We start from the raw sequence: 12,586 nt of genomic DNA on the forward strand, positions 1-12,586 counted from the left end.
AGTTCTGCACTTTACTGAGCACACCGGCCCTATGCCAGGTTTCGACCTGGCCTTGTTTTTATTCAACATCAGGGGGGGAAAGTACAGTCAAAACCCAATTATGTATTTTAGGCACAGTTAGTGGGGAATTACCCACCTTCAACTTTGACCTTTAGTAAACTACATCATCGTGCGCAGTTCAGGTTCAAGTGCACATTTTTTGTTTTGTGGGTTTTTGCAGGGTTAATGTGTTTAGTCAAGTTTAGCTCAGACAGGTGTTGTTTTTTTGTTTCTTGTTTCTGTATTGCTACCGGTTGCTCCACTCTGGTGTACACTTTGTGCTTACAGTACTTGTAAAGATTTATTTTCTCCTTATATATGTCTGGGTCTTAAGGTAGGATTCCACTGGGGGGGCGGAGACCTCAAAATAGTCTTTTGGAATGTTAAAGGGTTTGGTCACCTTACAAAAAGGGAAAAGGTATTTAGACATCTTAAATCTTTGTCTGCGGACATCATTCTCTTGCAGGAAACCCATCTCATAGCAAAGCGCAGCGCAGTTTAAGGAATGGAATCGGTCATGTGGAATTTTTATCGATTTTGTTATATATAAAAAATAATAATAATAAAAAAAAATTGCGGACTAGGTTTGGGTGGAATTCGTTCCTCCTCGCCCCACTCCATTGCACAGCCGACTAACGTGAGGTGGAGCTTCATATAATCTCTAGTTTTCTGGCTGGGCACGGGCCTTTGTGCCAACAAAACTGTTTTAAACATGGGGAATTAACACCGGCATGCGCCGGGGACAGCAGTGTTGGAGAGGAGACACATTGAAATAAAGAGTTAATTGAGGAGAACACGTTGTCTTTCGTATTTTCTGCCATAGGCATTCATTTTGTAAAATAAATATATATATATATATATATATATATATATATATATATATATTCTTTTTATTATTAATATGATCGATAATCGATAATTGATCGTTAATTTCCCCCGATTTTCGATTATGGAAACTTTTCAAAATGAACATCCCTAATTTATACAACACATTTCATAGAAGTAAATTCACTGACTAAGCAGATCGATATGGTGTCACCTTGTGTAATTCATTCAACAACCAAACATCGCTGATGTATGCCAGCCAACGAGGTGCAGCTGTGCAGGTGCAGAAAACACGAAAGTGTTGTCCACATGCAGCATGGTAACCAGGCTTTCAATATTCATCTGATTGACTTTATGCATCACAGACACACCATCATGTAGCCTATTAGGTAGGCTACAAGGCTAATTCTTTTCTTTTGGTTCCAGTTTTTCGTAAAGCAAATTATTCCCATTAAGTAGCCTAATTAGGGGCCGATCTGAAAGACGACGCCCGCATATCAAACAGCTGCAGTCTGCATAACGTTCGTCGGGGGAATAGTAGCCTATAGACTACTATAACGTTAGTAGTTTTTGTAAGGGAATGCACAGAGCTGATTTCGAGAGGGAATATCCTCAGACCAACTCGCCAGACAGCTATAGCCCTCTGAAGCTTATTATTATATCCGTTAATTTTACCTACTAATGTCAACATCGTTTGAGCATAAAGCCTAACCGCACGGAGCATTCCTCCTGGCGTCCCTGCAGTCATGATTGTATAGGCTACTTTTTTTACTTTCACTCGTGCACTTTCTTGCTACATGAGGTGATTTCCCCTGTAATTTTTTTATGAATGAGCTGACCAGTCGCACCTTTTCCGGCTCGCTGCAACAACGCTTTTAAGTGGAGGCGGGTTGCCTGCTAAACCGGCGCTGTGACTACCTACCGTGGCGGGACAAAAGGCGTAAAACAATTATCCACCACGCGCGTTCACGACTTTCACATGGAGGCGCGAATCCTATTTTCCGTGCATTTTTCGGCTTTCAAGGCCGGTGTGAAAGAGCCTACTGACACACAGAGTATCGCTGTGCACTCGCAGCGCAGAGATCTCTTCTGTAAACCCTCTCTGTCTGTGCTATGCGTCGAGCAACGTGCGAACACACACACACACTCTCTCTTTCCTTCTCTCTCTCTCCGTTAAGAGAGAGAGAGGTCTCCTCCGAGCACGTCTCCTCTGCTGCAGACGGGACACGCCCACACAGTCTGCGGGAGAAAATACACTCTAAAATATAATTGATTCTCATGACTTTTGCCATGACTGTCAAACCTAATTTATATACTTTGCGACGTTCATCATCGTTCAAATTTGGCTGGTGGCTTATTAACATCGGTTCCTGTGATGTGATGAACTCAAAATGCTAAATAATAAAAAATTATTTCTGGTTTCCAGGGACTTTAACTTTTAACCATTTCGATTTCCACTTTCAATACGGACCCCCAGCATTGGTTAGTTGTTAACGTCGTGACTATATTTATAACGTTATAACGTACTCCGGTTTGCGGGCTGAATCTGTGTGTTGCGCAATAGCTACAACCCCTCAGCACTCTGGCTGTAGACCCGAGTTATAAACTGGAAACCGGAGTACATAAACGTTATAAACAACTAACCAATACTGGGGGTCCGTATGGAAAGTGGAAATCGAAATGGTTAAAAGTTAAATCAATTTGGTCATTCAGTGGTGTTTTACTGCCATTTAAAGTAACGACAAGTAACAGTTAGCCGCTAACGTTAGCGCTTACCCATCAGCACAGCGTCATTTGACGTCAGCACACTCTTCTAAACAGGTCGCGTGCCGCATTCCAGTGGGCATTCCCATGCTTTCACATGGACGCGCATCGCTACGACCAGCGTAGTTAAGACCAGAAGTAATAGCCCTGTTGGTGCAGTAGTCCACTCTAAAGACTGGTCTTAACCGACGTAGGAGTTACGACCAGGCATAGTTAAGACCAGTTGGTGCAAGCCAAGCCCCATGTTGGGTGTGGATGCTACAGACACAGTCTTGTGTCTGGATGATGTGTCTGATGTGTGACCATCTTACATGGAGCATTTTGTCTTTCTCCAAAATTAAGAGCACTGTTACTGAAAATTGCACACCATTGTACTGTAAGATGATGATTTTATGTTGGACTGCTGCTAAACTCAGTTGACATTGCACAAGGTTTTTGGTATTCCTCCTGAAAGTGACTTGAATTTAATTTATTCTACTATTTTATTTTGCACTATATTCATTTTATTTGAGGACAAGCTCTTGCTTTAATTTTATTTGAGAGATTTTATGTTGGACTGTTAAAGAGAATGAGATGGTTAAATAAAATACTGAAATTGAGATTTTTGGTTATTTATTTGTTTTGGGTAAATGTATTGTTATATAATAAAAAAAAAAATTGTTAGATTAATCGACTAATCGAAAAAATAATCGTTAGATTAATCGATAAGAAAATAATCGTTTGCCCTACCCTTAAGCCCTCACCCCAACTCACCTGAAGCCTCTCACCCTACCCCCCCCCCCCCCCTTCCAGGGCTCCTGCTCCCTTACATAGCTTCACTCTACAGGCTGTCTCGGAGGGTGAGGTCCTAGGATGAGCTGCTTAGGCTGGACCCTAAAAAAACAGCTGGGTCTGATGAGCTGGAACCTTTCTTTTTTAAGATAGCGGCCTCCATCATCGCAGCTCCCATTGCAGATCTGTTTAACCTCTCCCTCCACACAGCGGAAATCCCACTCGCATGGAAAGCAGCTTTAGTGCATCCCCTCTTCAAGGGAGGAGATCAGGCTGATCCAAACTGCTATAGGCCCATCTCTATACTGCCTTGTGTGTCAAAGGTATTGGAAACACTTGTAAACAAACAACTGACTAACTACTTAGATACCTATAATATTATCTCTGGTGTTCAATCTGGTTTCCGATCTGGTTCGAGCCTGGGCTGGGCTAGCAGCTAAATGCTAACTATGCTGAATGAGAACGGGAGGATTTACCCCACCCTGACCGTGTGTGTATATAGGCATAGTGATACAACTTACTTATGTTGGTGGGGGCTGTGTATGTAGGCATAGTGATACAACTTACTTATGTTGGTAGGGGCTGTGTGTATGTAGGCATACAGTAGTGATACAACTTACTTATGTTGGTAGGGGCTGTGTGTATGTAGGCATACTGATACAACTTACTTATGTTGGTAGGGGCTGTGTGTATGTAGGCATAGTGATACAACTTACTTATGTTGGTACGGGCTGTGTGTATGTAGGCATAGTGATACAACTTACTTATGTTGGTAGGGGCTGTGTGTATGTAGGCATAGTGATACAACTTACTTATGTTGGTACGGGCTGTGTGTATGTAGGCATAGTGATACAACTTACTTATGTTGGTAGGGGCTGTGTGTATGTAGGCATAGTGATAGAACTTACTTATGTTGGTAGGGACTGTGTGTATGTAGGCATAGTGATACAACTTACTTATGTTGGTGGGGGCTGTGTGTATGTAGGCATAGTGATACAACTTACTTATGTTGGTGGGGGCTGTGTGTATGTAGGCATAGTGATACAACTTACTTATGTTGGTAGGGGCTGTGTGTATGTAGGCATAGTGATACAACTTACTTATGTTGGTACGGGCTGTGTGTATGTAGGCATAGTGATACAACTTACTTATGTTTGTACGGGCTGTGTGTATGTAGGCATAGTGATACAACTTACTTATGTTGGTACGGGCTGTGTGTATGTAGGCATAGTGATACAACTTACTTATGTTGGTGGGGGCTGTGTGTATGTAGGCATAGTGATACAACTTACTTATGTTGGTAGGGGCTGTGTGTATGTAGGCATAGTGATACAACTTACTTATGTTGGTGGGGGCTGTGTGTATGTAGGCATAGTGATACAACTTACTTATGTTGGTGGGGGCTGTGTGTATGTAGGCATAGTGATACAACTTACTTATGTTGGTACGGGCTGTGTGTATGTAGGCATAGTGATACAACTTACTTATGTTTGTACGGGCTGTGTGTATGTAGGCATAGTGATACAACTTACTTATGTTGGTGGGGGCTGTGTGTATGTAGGCATAGTGATACAACTTACTTATGTTGGTACGGGCTGTGTGTATGTAGGCATAGTGATACAACTTACTTATGTTGGTGGGGGCTGTGTGTATGTAGGCATAGTGATACAACTTACTTATGTTGGTACGGGCTGTGTGTATGTAGGCATAGTGATACAACTTACTTATGTTGGTAGGGGCTGTGTGTATGTAGGCATAGTGATACAACTTACTTATGTTGGTACGGGCTGTGTGTATGTAGGCATAGTGATACAACTTACTTATGTTTGTACGGGCTGTGTGTATGTAGGCATAGTGATACAACTTACTTATGTTGGTACGGGCTGTGTGTATGTAGGCATAGTGATACAACTTACTTATGTTGGTGGGGGCTGTGTGTATGTAGGCATACTGATACAACTTACTTATGTTGGTAGGGTAGGGGCTGTGTGTATGTAGGCATAGTGATACAACTTACTTATGTTGGTAGGGTAGGGGCTGTGTGTATGTAGGCATAGTGATACAACTTACTTATGTTGGTAGGGTACGGGCTGTGTGTATGTAGGCATAGTGATACAACTTACTTATGTTGGTAGGGTAGGGGCTGTGTGTATGTAGGCATACTGATACAACTTACTTATGTTGGTGGGGGCTGTGTGTATGTAGGCATACAGATAGAACTTTCTGGCAGCCATGGGGTTCATCTCAATGAGGGTGATGCAGCGAGAACACCACTCCTTCTCTGACTCATTGACCGGGAAGAAGGACTTGAAAAGGAGCGTGGTGATGCGTTTGGAGACAGACTGGGAGCCAATAGCCAGGGCGGCCAGCAGGTGATCCAGGTTACACACGTCCCAAAACTGGATAGTGGCACAGAGATGAGGAGAAAAGTTGGTCCCTTTTAAACCTGGCATTTACATTGCATCTCATGTCTGGATATGATTTAGCTGGATTACAGTATATTTACACTCGACAGTGGAACAAGTCCTCAGATTCTTATTTTCCCTCAGAAAATGGATATACCATAAGAAAAGACACAAACATACCTTGGCAGCACGCACTGCTTTGACCTTGATAAGCATGTCAAGGAAGGCTATGCGGACTTTCTCAGAGTTGTCATGAAGAATGTACTTCAAAGCAGGCAGCAGCTTTTCCAAGAGTGGATGGCTGTGAGCGTTGTCCAGGACGACAGGCAAGGACTGGAGGACACATCGGACCAACAACAAATCATTACCGATTCTGTCAATGGCAATAACAACCACTCATACTAATAATGCAATAGCACCACTCATACTAATAATGCAATAACACCACTCATACTAATAATACAATGTCTCTCAATGTGACACCACAAAACATTTGGACGAGGCAGAATGCTCAAGTTCAATCTGTGATATGACTAGATATGGACCCGAGGAAGACTAGCTGTGGTCTAGCCATCAGCTAATGGGGATGTTTTTAATAAACAAATATGATACTGCCATTTGGGTAAAATTCTTCAGCCAAAAGCTTAGTAAATGCATTTTGTTCATGTTGTGACAAATGTCTAATTTTTCTATTAGATTTTCAATTAAAGTAAATTGTTATTTTCTCTGGTATATTTAAGTTTAAATATCACAAGAAGGCAACCCTGAGCTACTGTGATTGGAGAGGTGACAGCAGCTGGAGTAGTTGATTAGCAGGATCTGGGTCAATTGATTCAGGTGTGGACTCTGCTTGAGCTGAAATAGTCAAAGGTAAAATCTCCTCTGTGGTGGTAGGACTATATTCCCACAGTGGGAGAAAATAATTTTAAGTCCTCAACATAGGGTGCTTCAGTGCAGAGATCACCTCAGAGACGCTATTGGTATGTATATTTTTCTTGTTAATTGATCATTTAAAAACATTTCATCCCACTGAGTGCACAATTTGACATATACTTCAGTTATCCTTTTGATGTTTGAGAGCGCTGCCTTTGGGCTAAATGTATTTATTTATTGAATTAAATTGCCTGAACAAGTAGCCTATGGCAATGCGGGATTTGAGGTTAAATTAAAATTGAATTAAATTGATTTTGTCTGATTAAATTACAAGTAAATTTGGTTTATTTGGTAAGAAGAGAAATGTGAACAAAAAATAGTAATTCACCATGCAATTGTTATAGTGAATGTCATTGGTGCAATGGCTAATTTTTTGTGTCTTTGCTTTAGAGGTTATCAACCTACTGCTATCACTCCTACAATCATTCAACATCTATCATTTATTGTGTGGAATTCAATGATTCAACTGATGAACTTTATTAAAATGGGAAAAATTTGGAGTGGAGTTGTTCTTCATGCCATTTGTCAAGTTTAGGCAGCACTGAGGCAGAAACCCAAATAACTTGACAGTTCATGTCATTTAAACTCTAGGTGACACTAGGTGACACAGTCTAGAGGAGTGCTATGTTTACTCTGATCACATTCAGCAGGTCCCAAGTCCAGTCAACTGACTGCATTTCACACCTTGAAGAAGGCACAACGGACATCAGGGGAGCTGGTGTCAGCAGCTATCTCAAACAGCTTCTGCATGAAGTCTGTGATGATGACAGGGGGGAGCAGCTCCCAGCAGGTGGCCATGACCTTACACGCTCCCAGGGTAGCAGTGCAGCGCACCTGGGGGTGAGGGTCATCCAGGAGGCCCTGAGGATGACAGATCGGTATAAGGACAGCAGAAGAAGTACATACTGTAAACACAGCATACCCTGCATAATGCATTTGTTGAAATGTTGGTTCTGAGGCTAATGTTCACTCTTGGGCTGACTCCAACATCAGTTCCAGTGGTGGGTGTGGCAATTATAGAGCACCTCTTATTTGGATATTTAGATCAATATCGACAATTGTGCCACAATTGTGACTATAATTGAGTTTTTTGGGCACCTTGAGCAATAAGGCCAGAAAATGAATTGTCATACTCCAATGGGGCGCCAGAGTGAAAACATAATTTACTAACCATTCCATACACACATGGGATGAATAATGTAAGAGATAACTTCAAATTATTGTGGCCATTCAGTTTCTCAATTTCACAAGGAAAAGGGTTTGAATGGTTTGAATGGTGCTCACCATCAATGTGTCCAGCTGCTTCTGAATGGTCTGGTCTATATTCTCACTGCTCTGACTGGGGTCATGGATCGCAAAGGCCTCAGTGAAAAGCAGAGTGGCATTAGCGCGTACCTCAAAGTTAGGAGCCTAAAGAAATCATGTGGAGAGAAGCTATTAGGCTATACATTTATATTTTGCATTAGAATAGAAAACAGTCATGAGTGAGTGAAGATAAAGGAAAATGTATACAGGGTTAGTGTGAATGTAATATAGAAAATGTGTAGGTACACTTAGAGCTGTCCAGAGAATGGGCTTGTAAAGTGTATAGAGCATCTTGTCCACCTTGACGCAGCCCTTCCTCTTGTGGAAGTAGCTCACAATCTGTATATGAGTGGGGGGAGATGAGAGATTAACAGATATACACACCATGTCTGCAAATATTAGAAAACAAAGCAACAAAGATGTTTTCAGCAGCTGAAGTCTGTTCTGTTATTGTGATAATCAGATTAAAGGCTTCTTGTTAACTCATTGAGTGCCAGCCACTTTTGGAGAACGGACGCTCCCAGTGCCAGAGTTTCAGAGCGTTTTCAGTGATTTCTCGAGGCCCACAGAATATTGTGTGATATTACTATGTTAACACCGAACACGCACAAAGAACGAGGAGACTATTGTATCATCAGCAAAAAAAAGTTTATTGATACCATTTTCCGTTCTTTAGTTATGAGCCGGAGAAGATAGGTTGTTTTGAGCAAAAACAGGCGTTTCAAATTAGAAGCTGAGTTATTCAGCCTTTTGTGAAATGAAGCATTTCAAGCACATTCACTGACTCTGAAACGAATATTTTCTGATGTAGTGACGTGGTGTAGTTGTGTGGTGCCCTGCGTGCCACACCCCCCTCAGCTGCAAACTCCTCCCCACACTAACACACAGCCTCACGCACCCAGCGTCTATTTTCGGAGTGCTCCGTTTTTGTGCGCCGGCTCCCAGCGCGACACGGAAAAGCCAAACCGGACTGCTGAGAATGGTTTGGCCCTTCGGCGTCGGGTGCTGCTTTTCTGGCGGCTAATCGTGTGGAGAAACTATACAGCAGAGACAGAGAGGCTCAGTTGTGGGTGCGGATTGACTGCTGTTCGCAGCCAACGTTAACTCCAGCCAGAGCAATCTATATGGCTCTGGCTGCAGCATGAGCGGTTTCTCTTTCATCACGGGGCTTTTTCCTGCTGTTTTCCTGACCTTTCTCTAATCTGGAGAGCACTGTCGCCACCTAATGAGTCCGTAAAATAGGTTATACACCTTCAATAGCTACAATATTTGTACAGGAGATGCAGGAGGCTTTGATCCACGTCCCACCGTCAAAAAACGCATTTGACGTCGATCGACGTCATTGGCACTCTACGTCACTATTTACTTTGACGCCGATTGACGTCATTGGCACTCAATGAGTTAAGATATCAAATGAAAGGGGGCGCAGTGAGCAGTGGTACCTACGGCCCAAGTGGGCTCGTCAAAAGGGCCTTTATGTGTGGAGTTTGCATGTTCTCCCCGTGCTCCCCTGGGGTTTCCTCCAGATAGGAACCCCCCCGCTAAAAACATGCTTGAAAAAAAGAGCGATGAAATGACACTACCTGTCGGACTTTGGTATGGACAGGAGAAGCTCTCTGGAGCAGGATAGCATGCTGCATGAAGTCTTGGATGCATGTCCTCTCAATCTTCTCCAAGAAGACTCCACTAGCCTTCTTCCATGCTCTGAAGTAGATCTCCGCTATATGACCAGTCTTGGCCCTTAAGAGAAGAGAACGACAACAGAACAATTTAGTCCTCAACACAAAGCGAGACTTTAGTACTATCAAATAGTTTGAGACAAAAATGTGTGGCATCAATGTTAGAAAGGTTTTTTGTCCAACAGGTTCAGGGAATGAACACCACTTTGGTACAATGGTCAGGTCATATAAGGAAGGGAGTTCCAGACAATCTGGTCAGGTTTGGAATATATTTATTGTGACTGTTGCATTTGTTTTCCTGTGCGTCTGTGTTTTTTTTTTGTCATAGCCGCACACACAACAAAGGGCAGCAAACACGGCTCTGCTCTCTGGTGCTCTCAACATAACACTGAGCAGAGGGTTTAAATACAGTGGCAGAGTGACTGGGGCTAATTAGTCCAGTACTGTCAGGTGTGTGCATTGGTGAATCAGGGGAAGGACCAAATGTGAGGTGTGGAGGATTATGGGAAACTCTCTCTTTTTTTTTTAACTCTTTTGTACAATCAGTGTGTGGTGTAGTTAGTAGTTAAACCCATGTCAGCAGGATCTGCCTGAGGTGTCCTAGAGCAGAGGTTCCCAAACTTTTCCGTCGAAGTACCACTACATACAAAAATGATATGATTGGTACAAATCGATTCATTGTGTCTTCTATTTTCATAGGATACCAGAAACTTCACTCTGGCTTTAAAACTGAGCCTGCTGCAGCCTCTGAAAGAAAATGTTCAAAATTGTGATATTTCCCAAATAGTGCAACATTTCCGAAAATCGGCCCAATCCGGCTACTCCTCAGGGTTAATGTGTATGTAAAAACTGTTTGTAGTAAAAAATATATATATATATATCTGGCGGAACACCAGGCGGAGCCCCGCGGACAGTTTGGGAACAAATGTCCTACAGCAACAACTTGAATTAAAAATTGTTCAGCAATTCTCTGAAGTAGAACACTGTAGAACACATAGAAAATGCTAGTGCACTTGATACAAGTTCAAATGAAGACAGCATCTTACTTTGTGACGAACTCCAGCTGGTTTTTGATGGTCCCATGAATCTTCCAGATGAAGTCGACGTTCCAGCTAAAAAGAAACACCAGGAATCGCTTTCCCTGTCAAAACAAACATGATGAGGCTCAGTGTTTCCCACAGGATTTTGAGAATTTGTGGTGGGGGGCCGCAGACCCCCTAGAGATTTTTAAAGTAAAATGCATGAATTTGGTGTACTTTGAGAAAGCTTAAGAGCAAAATTAAAAGGCTAGATCTATGAAGAACATGTCATCATTACTGTGCTGTGGGTTTACAATGACAAACTAAATTTCTCCCTATAGGTCAGGGATACTCAACTTGCTTTGCCACTTTCGTGAAATGATAGAAGGCGAGGGGCCAGTTAATAAACTATACATTTTTCTGTAGCGGATTGTAGGTTTTTGGGGTGTCAGCCGGAGTTTAGGCTGACAGTGTTGTGCACACCGGATAGTTACGGTAGTTAGGTTAAGTTAGTTAGGTTAAGTACATACATAAGTGCCTGGGTAGCGAGCAGATGGCGGTATTTGAGAATTTAGCAGCTAAATCATAGATTATTGAAAGATATTCCATATTCCAGACTGAAATGCTATACCAGAAGTATTGGCCAGAATGACATGAACATTTATTGGACACTTATTCAGCGGATATCTTGCATGTTGCGTTCAGGTGCACTGTAAAAAAAAAAAAAAAAAAAAAAATTTGGTCAACATCTTATTGTGGCGGTCAAAATATTATTGTGGCGGCCCGTCACAAATTCCTTTATGTATGGGAAACACTGAGGCTGATTGGCAGCTTCCAAGGCAAACAGAGGTATATCACTAGGGCCGCACAATTTATTGTTTCAGCATTGTCAGTGCAAAGTGCCAATGTGCAAAAGTCCCATTGAGAAAGGCAAATTAACTCAAAACATGTCATACAACCCTTTTTTGCTGCTTGATACAAATGGAAACTCATAGGGTTCTCATTTTCCACAGCAAACATAATGCACAGCCTCTCTGCGACGTTCTAAGCTATTTTCCCGCTAAACATGGTAACTTTACTCTAGGTCTGCTCAAGGCTTCTTCCCCGTTAAAGGGGTCTTTCCTTTAGGGGTCTTTTCTTGTTGGTAAATTGTTTAAATTGCCACATGACCAGTGCTATAAAATTCGCCAGTGCATGCGAGAATAGTTTCAATTTTTGGGTGACTTAAAACATAAGAGCCAGCTCTTCTACTTGCTCTATTTGCAAAGCGCCTTAAGATAACTGTTGTGATTTGGTGCGATATAAATATAAGATTGATTGATTGATTTAGCATCCTGCAACTCACCCTGGCTACGGCTAAAAACACTAACAACTACGTCACCCACGCAGATTAACTTACCCACTAGGCCAACTTCTGAAATTAGCAAGGCTTGAAAGAGCTATTCAAGTCATTTGGTGAAAATTCCTGTATTTTTACATATCGAAATATATATAGCAGAAACAAAATATATTGCAATCAATGTCAGGTTTTTCCAATATCGTGCAGCCCTAGTATGGACAGGACACAGATACATGCGCACACACACACATACACACACACACACACACACACACACACAGAGAGATACTGGATCCATTCTACTCACATCTTCATGTGTAGTGTAAATGGCAAGGAGGAAGCACTCAAGCAGCAGGTCAATGATCTGCTTGTTGTCCTCTGATGTGAAGTCCAGACCCAAAAGCACATCATGGAGGCCCCAAAGCCTCTCGATCTCAGCCCCCTGACAACACATGATCAGCAAGTATGCAGAAATCACATCACAGGCCCCTAACTCCATGTCCACCA

The 12,586-nt window shown here is 42.2% G+C and overlaps 1 protein-coding gene across 1 annotated transcript in view; it reads right to left on the minus strand.

The window, feature by feature from the left end:
• Window positions 1–12,586, minus strand: part of ncapg2 (non-SMC condensin II complex, subunit G2) — a 36,922-nt gene that overhangs the window by 21,872 nt on the left and 2,464 nt on the right. Inside the window, exons 6-13 of the mRNA XM_083650892.1 lie at window positions 12,387–12,521; window positions 10,768–10,862; window positions 9,626–9,782; window positions 8,289–8,381; window positions 8,022–8,147; window positions 7,422–7,598; window positions 5,985–6,137; window positions 5,576–5,798 (exon numbers count right to left, since the gene is read on the minus strand). Of these exons, the coding sequence (XP_083507018.1) occupies window positions 5,576–5,798; window positions 5,985–6,137; window positions 7,422–7,598; window positions 8,022–8,147; window positions 8,289–8,381; window positions 9,626–9,782; window positions 10,768–10,862; window positions 12,387–12,521 (1,159 nt within the window). The remainder of the gene's footprint in view (window positions 1–5,575; window positions 5,799–5,984; window positions 6,138–7,421; window positions 7,599–8,021; window positions 8,148–8,288; window positions 8,382–9,625; window positions 9,783–10,767; window positions 10,863–12,386; window positions 12,522–12,586) is intronic.

Source organism: Poromitra crassiceps (genome assembly GCF_964638095.1).
Source record: "Poromitra crassiceps genome assembly, chromosome: 2".
In the NCBI taxonomy this organism is placed as follows: Eukaryota; Metazoa; Chordata; class Actinopteri; order Beryciformes; family Melamphaidae; genus Poromitra; species Poromitra crassiceps.